The sequence below is a fragment of the Phyllobates terribilis genome, unplaced genomic scaffold (genome assembly GCF_046119375.1).
Source record: "Phyllobates terribilis strain yellow unplaced genomic scaffold, ASM4611937v1 Scaffold_60__1_contigs__length_8166268, whole genome shotgun sequence".
NCBI lineage: Eukaryota > Metazoa > Chordata > Amphibia > Anura > Dendrobatidae > Phyllobates > Phyllobates terribilis.
In genome coordinates, this window is record NW_027362820.1 from 4,260,718 (window position 1) to 4,276,392 (window position 15,675).

The window sequence follows — 15,675 nt, forward strand, 5'->3', positions numbered from 1 at the left end:
CTAAAACTGTGATATTTTCACTTAAACTTTTTTTTAAACCTTTTTTATAAACTTTTTTAAACAACTTTCATTAGTGCAATCATACAACATACAAACCTTTGATTGCTCAGGTGATGCACTGTACTACTGTAGTGCCGTGTATTATCACTGCCTGTCAGTGCAATAGTAACGACCCCATACACATGAGATAAGTATTGGTTGAATGGTCATTTGGCAGATGGCTATCTCTCCCGACTCCCCCATACACACAAATATTCCAGCTTTCCTGTGGTCTGTATGACTGACTGCATCTGTAGGGAGGCCCCCAAATACATTATATAGTCGACCAAAACCCCCAAAATCAGTGCTTTCATGCAACTTTAGTCTAATATTTAAGGGTGGCGTTAAAAGGTAACTTATTGGACGCTGCCTATGGCCCGGCCTAATAGACTTTTGTACATTGCAGGCCCAGACACCATTATTAGGCATTTAAGTATTGTAGGAACTATACCATTGAGCATTTGGGGAAGAAGGTGCATTGGGCCAAACTCTGTCACACCTTCTTAGATACCATGTTTGCTTTTTGCAGGAGCAAGTGGTTAAGCTGCCAGGGATTTTGTTGCAGCCGCACCTGTGTCATCCTTGCTGTGTACATCTATGTTCTGGTGCCCAAAAGAATTCATATAAAAACAAAAACAAATGTTTAACGTGTTAAAAAATAATATGTGTCTTCTGCTTTTTGCATGTTTTTTCTTTTTACAAGAATTGTTGGTGACCATTTTCTTTTGAAACATTTTAATATCTGCTCTTTTTTTCTGGGGGTTTTCTTGTAATATAGGAAAGCCTAAGGCCAGAAATAAACCCCATAATACACTGTACACGTAGACTTTGATATCAAATAATTGCTGTTCGCGGTGTTTGTGCAATCAAAACAGCTTTTATAAAATCCTCAAACTTCTGTGTGTGAATCAGACATGAGCTGTAACTTGATAGAAGATTACAGTCCAGGGAAGACGGGAAACATTCATACAGACAGCCTGTGTTGATGTGTTTAGTGACGGTTTGTGGCTAAATATGTTTTTAGAGCCGTAGTAGAAGATGTCGTCCTCATCATGTAATTATTTCTCATGTCACGTGAAATTAATATCTCCTGCAGTACTGCTAATGCCAGTGTCGGAATATGAGACGAGAATTAGCGGTATGGAAGATGAGTCTATGAGAAACGTATTCAGCTGCAGACTCCGAGGAAGAAATTGCTTGTTGTCTGTGGCCTAAAATATAAAGGTTTTATTACTAGATGTAAAGAAAAAACTAAATACTGTAAAATCATAAATCTTATATGTTTCCCCTCATTATGTCCAATAGTTGTATTATACCAACAGGATTTTTATGATGTTCCATCGGCTCATCATCTCCTCATTCAGGTCTCTACAACACCGGATCCTCTCAGTGGAGATCTTCCATATAAGAAAATTTTCCTGATTTATCCATCAAAGATGGATATGGACAGGGACAAGATGGCGGCGAGGATATTACACCTCACCCTAGAGATCCTCTTCCGGCTTACTGGAGAGGTGAGAGATTCTGATGACATCACATTTAATCATTCTTATCTATGGGAATAACAGATGAACAGAACTGGAGAGGTGAGGACTCTGGAAATGTCTGTTGTAAGATTTATTAATGTGTCTTTCCATAACCAGGATTACACAGTAGTGAAGAAGACCTCTAGTGAGTGCTGTCAGGACCCTGTGTCTGAGGGATGGGGAAGACCCCTGAGCCCAATCACGGGGCCTCCACCTCACCCCCTGATACATGAGGACATCAATGACCAGAAGATCCTAGAACTCACCTACAAGATGATTGAGCTTCTGATTGGAGAGGTGACATTACTGGGAATGCTGGGACATTATACAGTAACGCTATGAAGGGATTGTGGAGATGACGGTATCAATGTATATGTCAGGTTCCTATACGGTGTCAGGATGTGTGGGAGTATTTACAAGGACACAAAGATCTGTACAGGGACATCATGATGAAGATTCCTCAGCCCCTCACATCACCAGGTAATAGACAGGACTAAATACATGCAGCTTACAATTATCCGTATGAAAATAATTCAGTCCCTGTATGTGTTTCCTCCAGATCGATCCAGTAAGAGGACAACACCAGAGAGATATCCCCGTCCTCTTCTTCCACAGGCCTGTAAACAAGAAGATCCCAATGTTCCTCAGGATCATCAGGTAGATGGAGAGAAGGTGTCATGAGATCTCCCCTACAATGTGTAGACGGCTGTAAAGGTCTTGTGTTCAGTCTTGTTTTATCCACAAATATTTATATTTGTGTAATGAGAACAGTGGAGATGACGGGATTAGAGCTGATCATAGATGTGACTTCTCCATCTTACTTCTATAATATTTGTTCCAGAGTGAAGATCAGACCCATATTAATACTACAGAGACATATGTGATGGGTGATGAGCGGTGTAAAGAGGAGATTCCTACATATGACTACCCAGGTGAGTCGTAACCACTAAATGCAGTGAACTCACAGATTCTTCTCAGTCACCGGCTGTAGCTGCTTTATCGGTGGTGTAGTCCGGCCGTATCACAATCGTGGATCACCATTTTGCCGCTCGACCACAACATTCTCCTCTGTCCGAAAATGTTCAAATTACTTTGTGAAATTGTGAAAGACCTTTTCTATAGAACTTACAACCTGGAGGATCCACCTACTCCCTAGGATTAGAAGACGCTGACCGTTACCTGCCCATATCTGTAAACTACAAAGCCAAATGACAGCGTACGTAGAATCTGCTGACAAGTTAGAAAATCACTTGAAGAAAAATATTATGATGGGCCTGTAAGAGAAAGCGGAGGGTAATAATGCTGTTGGCTTCCTAGAACCCTGATATCTTATTGGATGAATCTACCTTCTCGCCCTTCTGTGCTGCTGAATGTGCTCATATGGTCCTTACAAGACACTGTACAATAACAGCAGAGTTTCCCTTTATCTTGACTTTTCAATTTCTTTTCAGCCAACTAACTTCAAACAGGATCGTGATAAACTATACAGAAAACATTACACCTGTGCCATGATATATCTCTAAGCTGTGCGTGGCTGATGGCTGTAATATACATTTATTCACGCCTGCAGGAGATGTGTTGGCTCCAGCCCTGGTTTCATGGATTCACTCCACGTCATAAATTTCATTATGTTTTCAATCCTAAGGAATTCAGATTACTACACAATCTCTCCTGAAACAGGGAGCACTAATACTTTCTATACTCTGCTGGTCAGAATTCATAGTAGCTCCAATGCTCCACCATAAATAAGTGCAACTCCGGTTTAGTGTTGGATTTCTCCCTTCATACATACGTTGTTGTTGGGGATGTTACATGTTTTTATATATATTTTTTTTTTTTTTACCAGTTCATTCAGTATGATAGCTTCATTGTATTGGGATCGGCCTTCCTCACTTATGTGACTCTGTAACTCCCTGGTAGCCTTTCAAAAAGATCTCCATTGCCTCTTCCAAATGCCCAAGCTCTAAATTTAAGACACCTCATCTCTGCACTATTATAAAAAGTTCTCTTTGAATGCCTAATATTTCTTCTTGAAACTCATCTGCCAGAAAATATTGTCCCTTAAGATAGTTTAGATTGCCAAGAGCCACCGAGCCCCATACTCTAATTACTCCCATCACCAGAGCCGCCTGCAGAATGAATAAGGCGGCTCCTGGTGACAGAAGCCGATTCACAGGATCAGATCCCAGAGGAGATGGGACAAACCATTTGCAGAAGCCCTAATATGACAAAATGTCAGAAAACCAGAGCAGTAGAAATCCCCATAAAGTGACTTCATTTTGGAAATTACAACTCTCAGTGAATTAATCTATAGGAGTATTGATTATTTTGACTACACAGGCATTTTCCGAAAATTAGCCCTGGATGTTGGAGAGTAAAAATTGCATATTGGCCATTTTATTACCCAACACATAGTGCTCAGATTGTGCTCCAGGAGACACAAACACCTTAAATTAAGTGGGTTCTTCTCACTATAGTAATGCCAAATACATGGATGATAAATGTGGTTTGGGCACACTGCAAGGCTGAGAAGTGAGGGTGAGATTTGACTTCGGAAAAGAAGATATTGCTGGATTGGTTTATGGAAGCCATGTTGATTCTCAAGAGCCTTTGTGCCACTAATAATGTGGAAACCTCTGTTTTTCCACTGACAGATGATGGACCTGAGTGGGGGCTTGTTTTTTGTAGGATGAGTAGAAGTTTTTATTGGTATCATTTTTGCCTACATAACATTTTTTGATGGCTTCTTATTCCATATTTTGGAGGCAGAATGAACAGTTGGACACCACGCTCTACTGGTTCATCCTATGAGGTTTTCTATTAGACTGTGAACTGTCATTCTGTCAATAACTTCCCATTTCTACAGACATTTTAAGTACAATTAACACAAGAATCCCATAGAAAAATAAATAAAGATTGCATACCACTTCTAAATCAATCTAAACAAACACATCCCTGGGCTACATGCTAGTCCAGGAAAATGAAGAGATATAAGCTCAAGTTTAAAAATCTATTTTATTAGACGCAAATCTAAAAAATAGAGGAATATTTAAAATATTTCTCTATTTTTTAGATTTGTGTCTAATAAAATTGATTTTTAAACTTGAGCATATATTTCTTCATTTTCCTGGACTAGCATGTAGCCCAGGGATGTGTTTGTTTAGACATTTTAAGTAGAAATGTTCAAAAACATAAATTTCAAGGACATTTTATTCAAAATTAATAATTGTTTTTTTTTTTCTTGGCAGATGATTGTACCAGGAGATCAGAGGGACAGGAGATTTTTAAATTGGATGATCTTGAGATCCCACATGATACAATTGAAGTGAATGCCATTACTCCAGATATACCATCATCCCTTCACAGCAAACATCAATCATCTGATCCTATGAAACAGGTCCTATCTTCTGATTCATTGCCAACTACTAAGGAAAATGAAAATAAAATAAGCATTAAAAAACGAACTGCTCCTAAAGCAAAGAAATCATTTTTATGTTCAGAAAATGGAAATAGTTTTACCCTCGAAAAGTCTATTCTTAAACCTCAAAAAATACACAAAGCGGACAATATATTTTTTTGTTCCAATTGTGGAAAATATTTTAACCAGAAATCAGTTTTTGTTGATCACCAGAGAACCCACACAGAGGAGAAGCCTTTTTCATGTTCAGAATGTGGGAAATATTTTAATCGGAAAGACCATCTTGATAACCACCAGAGAACCCACACAGGGGAGAAGCCCTTTTCCTGTTCAGAATGTGGGAAATGTTTTAACCGGAAAGAGCATCTTGATAACCACCAGAGAACCCACACAGGCGAGAAGCCCTTTTCCTGTTCAGAATGTGGGAAATGTTTTAACCGGAAAGAGCATCTTGATAACCACCAGAGAACCCACACAGGCGAGAAGCCCTTTTCATGTTCAGAATGTGGGAAATGTTTTAACCTTAAATCAGCTTTGGTTACGCACCAGAGAACCCACACGGGGGAGAAGCCCTTTTCATGTTCAGAATGTGGGAAATGTTTTACCCATAAATCGGATTTGGTTAAGCACCAGAGAACCCACACAGGGGAGAAGCCTTTTTCATGTTCAGATTGTGGGAAATGTTTTAACCAGAAATCCAATTTGATTAGGCACCAGAGAACCCACACAGGGTAGAAGCCTTATTTCTAATCTTATTTTTAATCCAATACATTTTTATTGAGATTTATTCATTAGTTGTTTTTTTTGTTTTTTTATAAAACAAGAAACCAGTGCATACAATAATAAAATAACATACCATAGGGATCACATACATGCATCTCTCCTATATATCCTTTCAGCTTGCCCATTACCATCTGATAACTTGCAATTACTATATCTTACAATTAACATTCCACAGTCTTGAAATCTCTTATATAACCATAATATTGTAATAAACATCATAATCCTCTACACAATATAGGTGTGCTATATTACCCATACCACATGTTAAGGAATTCCAATACACATTACAATGAAACATTAGACCTCGCCAATACTGCCCTTCTCCCATAAGTCATTGTCTCTCCAACAATAACCCCCTTGATGGCATTCCAGGTGTATCCAACCATAAGCCCCATGTTTTCTTAAATGTATTCACGGAGTTTAGCTTTTTACATACCCCTTTTTCTAATCTGATAATATTATTTATCCTATTTTTGAGTTCACTAATTTCTGGAGATAAGGGGTTAATCCATTTGGATGCAATATGTTTCCTAGCTTGAAATAAAATATGTGAAATCCCTATTGAAATTGGGTCAAATTCCATATCATCCTCTAATATACCTAATAGGCATTTTTTGGGTCTGGTTGAATATCTATTTTATATACCCTCTTTATAATAGACAGAACGCCTTTCCAGTATTTACCTAACTCCCGGCATTCCCATAGCGTATGTAATAGGCCCGCAGCATCCATGTTACATCTTGGACATTCAGCAGCAGTCCGGTATCCTATGTTACATAGGAATCTAGGCATCTTATATTTCCTATGTATTAATATGATCTGGGAAAATCTCTGTGCCTCATTTAAAGATAATTGGGGTACCAGGTCTAATACCTCTCTCCATTGATCCTCAGAAATTGGACCTATATCTCCATCCATTTTTGTCTAGCTGGAGAAGGAAATTTTGTTAAATAATTATCAAGGAGGACTCAATAAAATATCAGAAATACGACCCTTAGTATTTCCCTTCTCTAATACCAACTTAACAAAAGTATTATTTTCTACCCAAAAGGGCGTCCATCTTGATTGTGCATTAAATGAATGCCGAAACTGTAGATATTCATAGAATTGTTTATTTGTCAACCCAAATCCCCCCTTTAATTGATCAAAGGACTTAAGTATCCCTTCAGATAACGTTTTATATCATATATATTCCTTTATCCACCCAACTCCAAAATCCCTCTAATTTACAGAACTCAGCATATTTATTATTAAACCATATATAGGTGTAGATTCATTGCAGTCTCCTATTTCCATTATATCTTTACCCCTATCCCAGACCTTGTAGAGTAGAGCAAGTGTAGGGTATATTGATTTCTTGTGTGCGAGATCATTCAGTTCCACTATATGAATAGGAATATTCCACGGTGTTCCTGAGGTAATTAACCGCTTAATACTATTTGGGTTTGCAGCGCTTTGCCACCCACCCAAATGTTGCAATTGCGCTGCCATATAATACAGTGGGGCAAGAAAGTCTTTAGTCAGCCACCAATTGTGCAAGTTCTCCCACTTAAAAAGATGAGAGAGTCCTGTAATTGACATCATAGGTAGACCTCAGCTATGAGAGACAAAATGAGAAAACAAATCCTGAAAATCACATTGTCTGATTTGGAAAGAATTTTTTTTCAAATTTTGGTGGAAAATAAGTATTTGGTCAATTGCAAAAGTTCATCTCAATACTTTATTATATATCCTTTGTTGGCAATGACAGAGGTCAAACGTTTTCTGTAAGTCTTCACAAGGTTGGCACACACTGTTACTGGTATGTTGGCCCATTCCTCCATGCAGATCTCCTCTAGAGCAGTGATGTTTTGGGGCTGTCGCTGGGCAACACGGACTTTCAACTCCCTCCAAAGGTTTTCTATAGGGTTTAGATCTGGAGACTGGCTAGGCCACTCCAGGACCTTGAAATGCTTCTTACGAAGCCACTCCTTTGTTGCCCTGGCAGTGTGCTTGTCATGCTGAAAGACCCAGCCATGTTTCATCTTCAATGCCTTTGCTGATGGAAGGAGGTTTGCACTCAAAATCTCACGATACATGAGCCCATTCATTCTTTCATGTACACGGATTAGTCGTCCTGGTCCCTTGGCAGAGACACAGCCCCAAAGCATGATGTTGCCACCCCATGCTTCACTGTAGGTATGGTGTTCTTTGGATGCAACTCAGCATTCTTTCTCCTCCAAACACGACAAGTTGTGTTTCTACCAAACAGTTCTACTTTGGTTTCATCTGACCATATGACATTCTCCCAATACTCTTCTGGATCATCCAAATGCTCTTTAGCAAACTTCAGATGGGCCCAGACATGTAATGGCTTAAGCAGAGGGACACGTCTGGCACTGCAGGATCTGAGTCCCTGGTGGCATAGTGTGTTACTGATGGTAGTCTGTGTAACGTTGGTCCCAGCTCTCTGCAGGTCATTCACTAGGTCCCCCTGTGAGGTTCTGGGATTTTTGCTCACCGTTCCTGAGATCATTTTGACCCAACGGGGTGAAATCTTGTGTGGAGCCCCAGATCGAGGGAGATTATCAGTGGTCTTGTATGTCTTCCATTTTCTAATTAATGCTCCCACAGTTGATTTCTTCACACCAAGCTGCTTGCCTATTGCAGATTCAGTCTTCCCAGCTTGGTGCAGGGCTATAATTTTGTTTCTGGTGTCCTTCGACAGCTCTTTGGTCTTCACCATAGTGGAGTTTGGAGTGTGACTGTTTGAGGTTGCGGACAAGTGTTTTTTATACTGATAACAAGTTGAAACAGGTGCCAGTACTACAGGTAATGAGTGGAGGACAGAGGAGCCCCTTAAAGAAGAAGTTACAGGTCTGTGAGAGCCAGAAATCTTGCTTGTTTGTAATTGACCAAATACTTATCTTCCACCAAAATTTGAAAAAACATTCTTTCTAAATCAGACAATGTGATTTTCAGGATTTCTTTTCTCATTTTGTCTCTCATAGTTGAGGTCTACCTATGATGTCAATTAGAGGCCTCTCTCATCTTTTTAAGTGGGAAAACTTGCACGATTGGTGGCTGACTAAATACTTTTTTTCCCCACTGTATATTAGTGCATTAGGAATCGCCAAAACACCAGATTCCTTGTCACTTTGTAGTTATTCAAATTTTATCCTCGCCGATTTCTTTTTCCATATAAGAGAACGAAACTTGCTATGAATTTTTTGAAAATAGGAATTATGGATCCAAATAGGGGCATTATGCAGAATGTATAAGAGTTGGGGCATCAATATCATTTTTAATAAGTTCCCTCTTCCTACAGCCAATAATGGTAATCTCTACCACACATCTATTTTCTTCTTATACTTTTCCAGAAGAAGATATAGAATCAGTACAATGTAATCCGGAGATCTTATTGTTATATTTATACCCGGTATTAGAATTTCTCAACCGTTTGTATTCGTGTATGTTCTAATATGCTGGAATCAGGGATATCCTCAAATGGTAGAATAATCGACTTATCCCAATTAATGGACAGGCCTGACCATTCACCAAACTCTCCAATAATGTTCAGAATAGGATCAATAGACTTCTGTATATCACCTACTGTACATATATAACTGTTTGTGTATTATACAATCACTGTATTTTACGTAGTGTGGGCACCCACTTCTGCAGTGCCACCATGTAACCAATTGCTGGTGAAATAAAGGTTTTTGACCAAACTCATGTTTGGTGTTTCTGCTTTGGGTTTCTGATTATTCCCAAATGGTCTGCCATTCATATCCTAGTGTAGATATGTCACCATCTTATTGGTACTAGACAATTGTCTGATACGTAGATACTTTCCTTTGGTTTGATATATATTATTTGCTTCGTTCAATTTTTATTTTTGTTGTGTTAACCCCTTTACCCCCTAACGTGATTTGCACGTTAATGACCAGGCCAATTTTTACAATTCTGACCACTGTCACTTTATGATGTAATAACTTTGGAACGCTTCAAAGGATCTCACTGATTCGGAGATTATTTTTTGTGACATATTGTACTTCATGATAGTGTTAAAATTTCTTCGATGTGACTTGTGTTACTTTGTGAAAAAATCAGAAATTTGGCGAAATTTGAATTTTCATACCCTTAAATCAGAGATTTATGTCACTCAAAATAGTTAATAAATAACATTTCCCACATGTCTACTTTACATCAGCAAAATTTTTGAACCAAAATTTAAGGGTTAAAATTTGACCAGCGAGTTCTCATTTTTCCAACATAATTTAAAAAACCCTTTTTTTAGGGACCACATCACATTTGAAGTGACTTTGAGGAGCCATTATGACAGAAAATACCCAGAAGTGACACCTTTCAGGTGCTTCACAGGAAGTTTTGGAATGTGGAAAAAAACCATGAACATTTAACTTTTTTTCACAAAAAATGTTACTTTAGAAACAATTTTTTTTTATTTTTGAAAAGGTAACAGGAAAAAATGGACCATAAAATTTGTAGTGCAATTTCTCCTGAGCACACCAATACCCCATATGTGGGGAAAAACCTCTGTTTGGGCATATGGCCGGGCTCGGAAGGGAAGGAGCGCCATTTGACTTTTTGAATGTAAAATTTGTTTGAATAATTAGTGGATGCCATGTCACGTTCTGGGAGCCCCTGCTGTGCCTAAACAGTGAAACTCCCCATAAGTGACACCATTTTACAAACTAGACCCCTTAGGGAACTTATCTGGATGTGTGATGAGCACCTTGAACCCCCAGGTGCTTCGCAGAAGTTTATAACATTGAGCCATAAAAATAAAATTTTCAAATTTTTCCCACAAAAATGTTTTTCAGCCCCCAATTTGACATTTTCGTAAAGGTAACAGGATAAAATGCACAATACCATTTGTTGTGCAATTTCTCCTGAGTAAGGCGATACTCCATATGTGGGGCAAAACCACGGATTGAGCGCATGGCAGGGTTCGGAAGGGAAAGAGCACCATTTGACTTTCTGAATGTAAAATTTGCTTGTATAATTAGCTGATGCAATGTCGTGTTTGGGAAGTCACTAATGTGCCTAAACAGTGGAAACTGCCAAATTTTGGAAACTAGATCCCTGAAGGATCTTATCTAGATGTGTGGTAAGCACCCTGAACCCCTTGGTGCTTCACAGACGAGCCGTGAAAATAAACAAAACTTTTTCCACAAAAATGATCTTTTAGCCCCAAATTTTTTATTTTCACAAGGGTAAGAGGAGAAAATGGACAGCAAAAACTGTTATGCAATTTCTTCTGAGTACGCCGATACCCCAAATGTGGGGAAAAAACACTGTTTGGATGCACGGCAGGTTCAGAAAGGGAGGAGCACTGTGTGGCTTTATGAACGCAAAATTGGCTGGAATCGAGAGCGGACGCCATGTCGCGTTTGGAGAGCTCCATTTTGGAAACTAGACCCCTCAAGGATTTTATCAAGGGGTATAGTGAACATTTTGAACCCAGACGTACGACACAGAATTTTGATAACATTAGGTCATCATATTGAATAAGTTGTCATTAGTTTTGAGCGCAAGTGCTTGCTACTAGAGTTTGCATCGGGTACTCGGGTATGCACCAAGTATCGTGGGTGCTCGAGTGACATGACATGAGTCCTCGCCCCGCATGTTTCATGGTTGTTAAACACCCAAAAAAAACATGCGGAGCTTGCTCGTGTATGGTAGGCAATCCCCATGTGTTTTTTTATTTGCTGTATAACAGCCGTGAAACATGCGGGGCGGAGACTTGAGTATGTAACCCGAGTACCCACGATACTCGGAGCATACCCAAGCACCCGATGCAAACTCAAGTAGCAAGCACTTGCGCTCAACACTAGTCGCCATATCCTCCTCACTTTTTTTTTTCCTTTGGAAAAAATCCCAACCCTAACACAACCCTAACCTTAAAACAACCCTAATCCTAACCGTAATCCTAACCCCAATCCTAACACAACCCTAACCCTACCTCGAGGGATCCATTCACTATAAAGAGGCAGCAGAGTTACTCTGGACTCTATCTGGCCTCTGTTTAGCCGTGTCCTTTTTTTCAGAGCTTCACAAAACTGTGGCTAACGGCACTTTTATGCAAATCTAATTAAAAGACAGACACCGTGGGATCACAGGCCAGACTGCGTCCACAGTGCCTCCATCTGACTCATTACAGGGAGTCTTCCGCCGGGGGTTCCGTCTGATTTTGATAGCTAGAATTTTTCCATATTTCGACCGACAAAGTCATATAAAGGTTTGTTTTTTGCAGGACAAATTGACGTTTTTATTGGTGCCATTTTCGGGCACATGACATTGTTTGATCGCTTTCTATTCCAATTTTTGGGAGGCAGAATAAACAAAAACCAACAGTTCAGGAATAGCTTTTTTTATGCTGTTCCGCATGTAGGGTGACACCACTGAATTGAAATTCTTGGTGATATTGGACGTTTTTTGATACAGTGGTGGTCAAAAGTATTGGCACCCCTGCAATTCTGTTAGATAATACTCAGTTTCATCCTGAAAATGATTAAAATCACAAATTCTTTGGTTTTATTCTCTTCATTTAATTTGTCTTCAATGAAAAAACACAAAAAGAATTGTCCTAAAGCCAAATTGGATATAATTCCACACCAAACCTAAAAAAGGGGGTGGAAAAAAGTATTGGCACTGTTTGAAAAATCATGTGATGCTTCTCTAATTTGTGTAATTAACAGCACCTGTAACTTACCTGTGGCACCTAACAGATGTTGGCAATAACTAAATCACACTTGCAGCCAGTTAACATGGATTAAAGTTGACTCAACCTCTGTCCTGTGTCCTTGTGTGTACCACATTGAGCATGGAGAAAAGAAAGAAGACCAAAAAACTGTCTGAGGACTTGAGAAACCAAATTGTGAGGAATCATGAGCAATCTCAAGGCTACAAGTCCATCTCCAAAGACCTGAATGTTCCTGTGTCTTCCGTGCGCAGTGTCATCAAGAAGTTTAAAGCCCATGGCACTGTGGCTAACCTCCCTAGATGTGGACGGAAAAGAAAAATTGACGAGAGATTTCAACGCAAGATTGTGCGGATGGTGGATAAAGAACCTCGACTAACATCCAAACAAGTTCAAGCTGCCCTGCAGTCCAAGGGTACAACAGTGTCAACCCGTACTATCCGTCGGCGTCCGAATGAAAAGGGACTGTATGGTAGGATACCCAGGAAGACCCCACTTCTTACCCCGAGGCATAAAAAAGCCAGGCTGGAGTTTGCCAAAACTTACCTGAGAAAGCCTAAAACGTTTTGGAAGAATGTTCTCTGGTCAGATGAGACAAAAGTCGAGCTTTTTGGGAAAAAGCATCAACATAGAGTGTACAGGAAAAAAAAAGAGGCATTCAAAGAAAAGAACACGATCCCTACAGTCAAACATGGCGGAGGTTCCCTGATGTTTTGACGTTGCTTTGCTGCTTCTGGCACTGGACTGCTTGACCGTGTGCATGGCATTATGAAGTCTGAAGACTACCAACAAATTTTGCAGCATAATGTAGGGCCCAGTGTGAGAAAGCTGGGTCTCCCTCAGAGGTCATGGGTCTTCCAGCAGGACAATGACCCAAAACACACTTCCAAAAGCACTATAAAATGGTTTGAGAGAAAGCTCGGGAGACTTCTAAGGTGGCCAGCAATGAGTCCAGACCTGAATCCCATAGAACACCCGTGGAGAGATCTCAAAATGGCAGTTTGGAGAAGGCACCCTTCAAATATCAGGGACCTGGAGAAGTTTGCCAAAGAAGAATGGTCTACAATTCCAGCAGAGCATTGTAAGAAACTCATTGATGGTTACCGGAAGCGGTTGTTCGCAGATATTTTGGCTAAAGGTTGTGCAACCAAGTATTAGGCTGAGGGTGCCAATACTTTTGTCTGGCCCATTTTTGGAGTTTTGTGTGAAATGATCAATGATTTGATTTTTGCTTCATTCTCCTTTGTGTTTTTTCCTTGCAAGCAAATTAAATGAAGATAATAATACCATAGAATTTGTGGTTGCAATCATTTTCAGGAAGAAACGGAGTATTATCTGACAGAATTGCAGGGGTGGCAATACTTTTGGCCTCCACTGTATGTGGTGGCGGCTCTGCAGGTGGAGGTATGTGGAGATTCCCCATTACTCTCTATCAGGATGTTCCTCTTCCTTCTATATCACCTCCATACTCCACAGCGCTGTACACACATTATCATCACCGTTGAGCTTGAGGAAGTGAGAGTAGAAGGAGGAGGATATGGCTGATGGACACTCCGGGACTCTGGGCAGCAGAGAGGTGACGTCTGAGCCAGAGAGGTAGATCTGGGTGTCATCAGCGTACAGATGGTGCTGGAAGCCATGGGGATTTATGAGCTGTCCCAGGCCAAGGGTATAGATGGAGAAGAGTAGGGGTCCTAGGACAGAGCCTTGGGGGATGCCATCAGAGAGGTGGTGTGATGAGGAGGTAGTGTGGGAGTGGAGACGCTGAATGTGCGGCTGGAAAGGTATGAGGAGATCCAGGATGGGGCGAGGTCTTTGACGCCAAAGGAAGAGAGGATCTGTAGTAGGAGGCAGTGGTCAACTGTGTCGAAGGCAGAGGACAAGTCTAGAAGGAGGAGTATAGAGAACTCCGTTAGCTTTAGCTGTAAGTAGGTCATTAGTAATTTTGGTCAGGGCAGTTTCAGTGGAATGGTGGGGGCGGAAGCCAGATTGTAGGCTGTAGAAGAGCAAGTTAGATGAGAGATGGGGAGAAAGTTTAGCGTGAACATGTTGTTGAAGGAGTTTGGAAGCGAATGGGAGCAACGATATGGGGTGATAGCCTGACATAGCAGTCAGGTTGAGGGATGGCTTTTTGAGGACAGGCGTGATTGTGGCATGTTTGAAAGCAGAAGGGAAGGTACCAGAGGTTAGAGATAGGTTGAAGAGGTGGGTTAGGGCCGGGATAAGTGGGGTAGTGAGGTTGGGGAGGAGGTGGGATGGGATGGGGTCGAGTGCATAAGTGGTGAGGTGTGATTTGGAGAGGAGGTAAGTTCTCCTTCAGTGATGTTGGAGAGGGAGGTAATAGGGGAAGGGAATTGGTCTGGTACACAAAGGGGTTGTGGTGGTGGGAAAATAAAGACTTGCCTTGATTGGTAGATCTGTTTTTTTGAAGTGTGTGGCGAAGTCCTCAGCATGATGTGGCCATCTCTTCATTATTCCTGTCTGAGGTTCATTACAACTTTGAACACCACAATGTGCCCTGGACCAACAGCAGAGAGTAGTATCATAGAAGAGGTTTCCCCTTTCAGTGTTCTGTACACAATCTACGAGCCTGTGTAACAAATACTATAATTAGCATTACTCACCTTTCCCCTGCTCCAGTACCGGCTCTCTGCTGCTGCTCGGGTCTTCTTTATAGGTTGCAGTGGTGATGTCATGTCTTTAGCGTGTGTGACAACCGCAGCCAATCTCTGAGCTCAACGGTTCATACTGAATAAATTGGCATCAGTTCCGAGATCAGTGGTTGATTGCAGCGGTCTAATGCGCTACAGTATGATGTCACCAGGGCTGAAAATTTAGTATCTAACAATTTTTTCGTGTCGCCATTTTCTGAGACCTGTAACTATTATTATTATTATTTATTATTATAGCGCTATTTTTTCCATGGCGCTTTACATGTGATAGGGATATACATAGCAAAAACATTTACATAATCTTAAAACGAGTCAGTGACTGGTACAGGAGGAGCGAGGACCCTGCCCGCGAGGGCTCACAGTCTACAAGGGATGGGTGAGGATACAGTAGGTGGGGGTAGAGGAGGTCATGCAGTAATGTGGTGGAGTGGTGGTTACTGCAGGTTGTAGGCTTGTCGGAAGAGGTAGGTCTTCAGGTTTCTTTTGAAGGCTTCCATGGTAGGCGAGAGTCTGATGTGTTAGGTTACAGAGTTC

At 40.6% G+C, this 15,675-nt stretch overlaps 1 protein-coding gene across 1 annotated transcript; it reads left to right on the plus strand.

Moving 5' to 3' along the window:
* The first annotated feature begins 1,182 nt into the window (after positions 1-1,182).
* LOC141192357 (uncharacterized) lies at positions 1,183-6,908 on the plus strand. Its single transcript, XM_073661875.1, has 6 exons — positions 1,183-1,553; positions 1,683-1,862; positions 1,946-2,045; positions 2,125-2,222; positions 2,407-2,497; positions 4,814-6,908. The coding sequence occupies exons 1-6, from the start codon at positions 1,476-1,478 to the stop codon at positions 5,716-5,718; spliced, it is 1,452 nt and encodes a 483-aa protein (XP_073517976.1). The 5' UTR covers positions 1,183-1,475; the 3' UTR covers positions 5,719-6,908.
* The last annotated feature ends 8,767 nt before the right edge of the window (positions 6,909-15,675 follow it).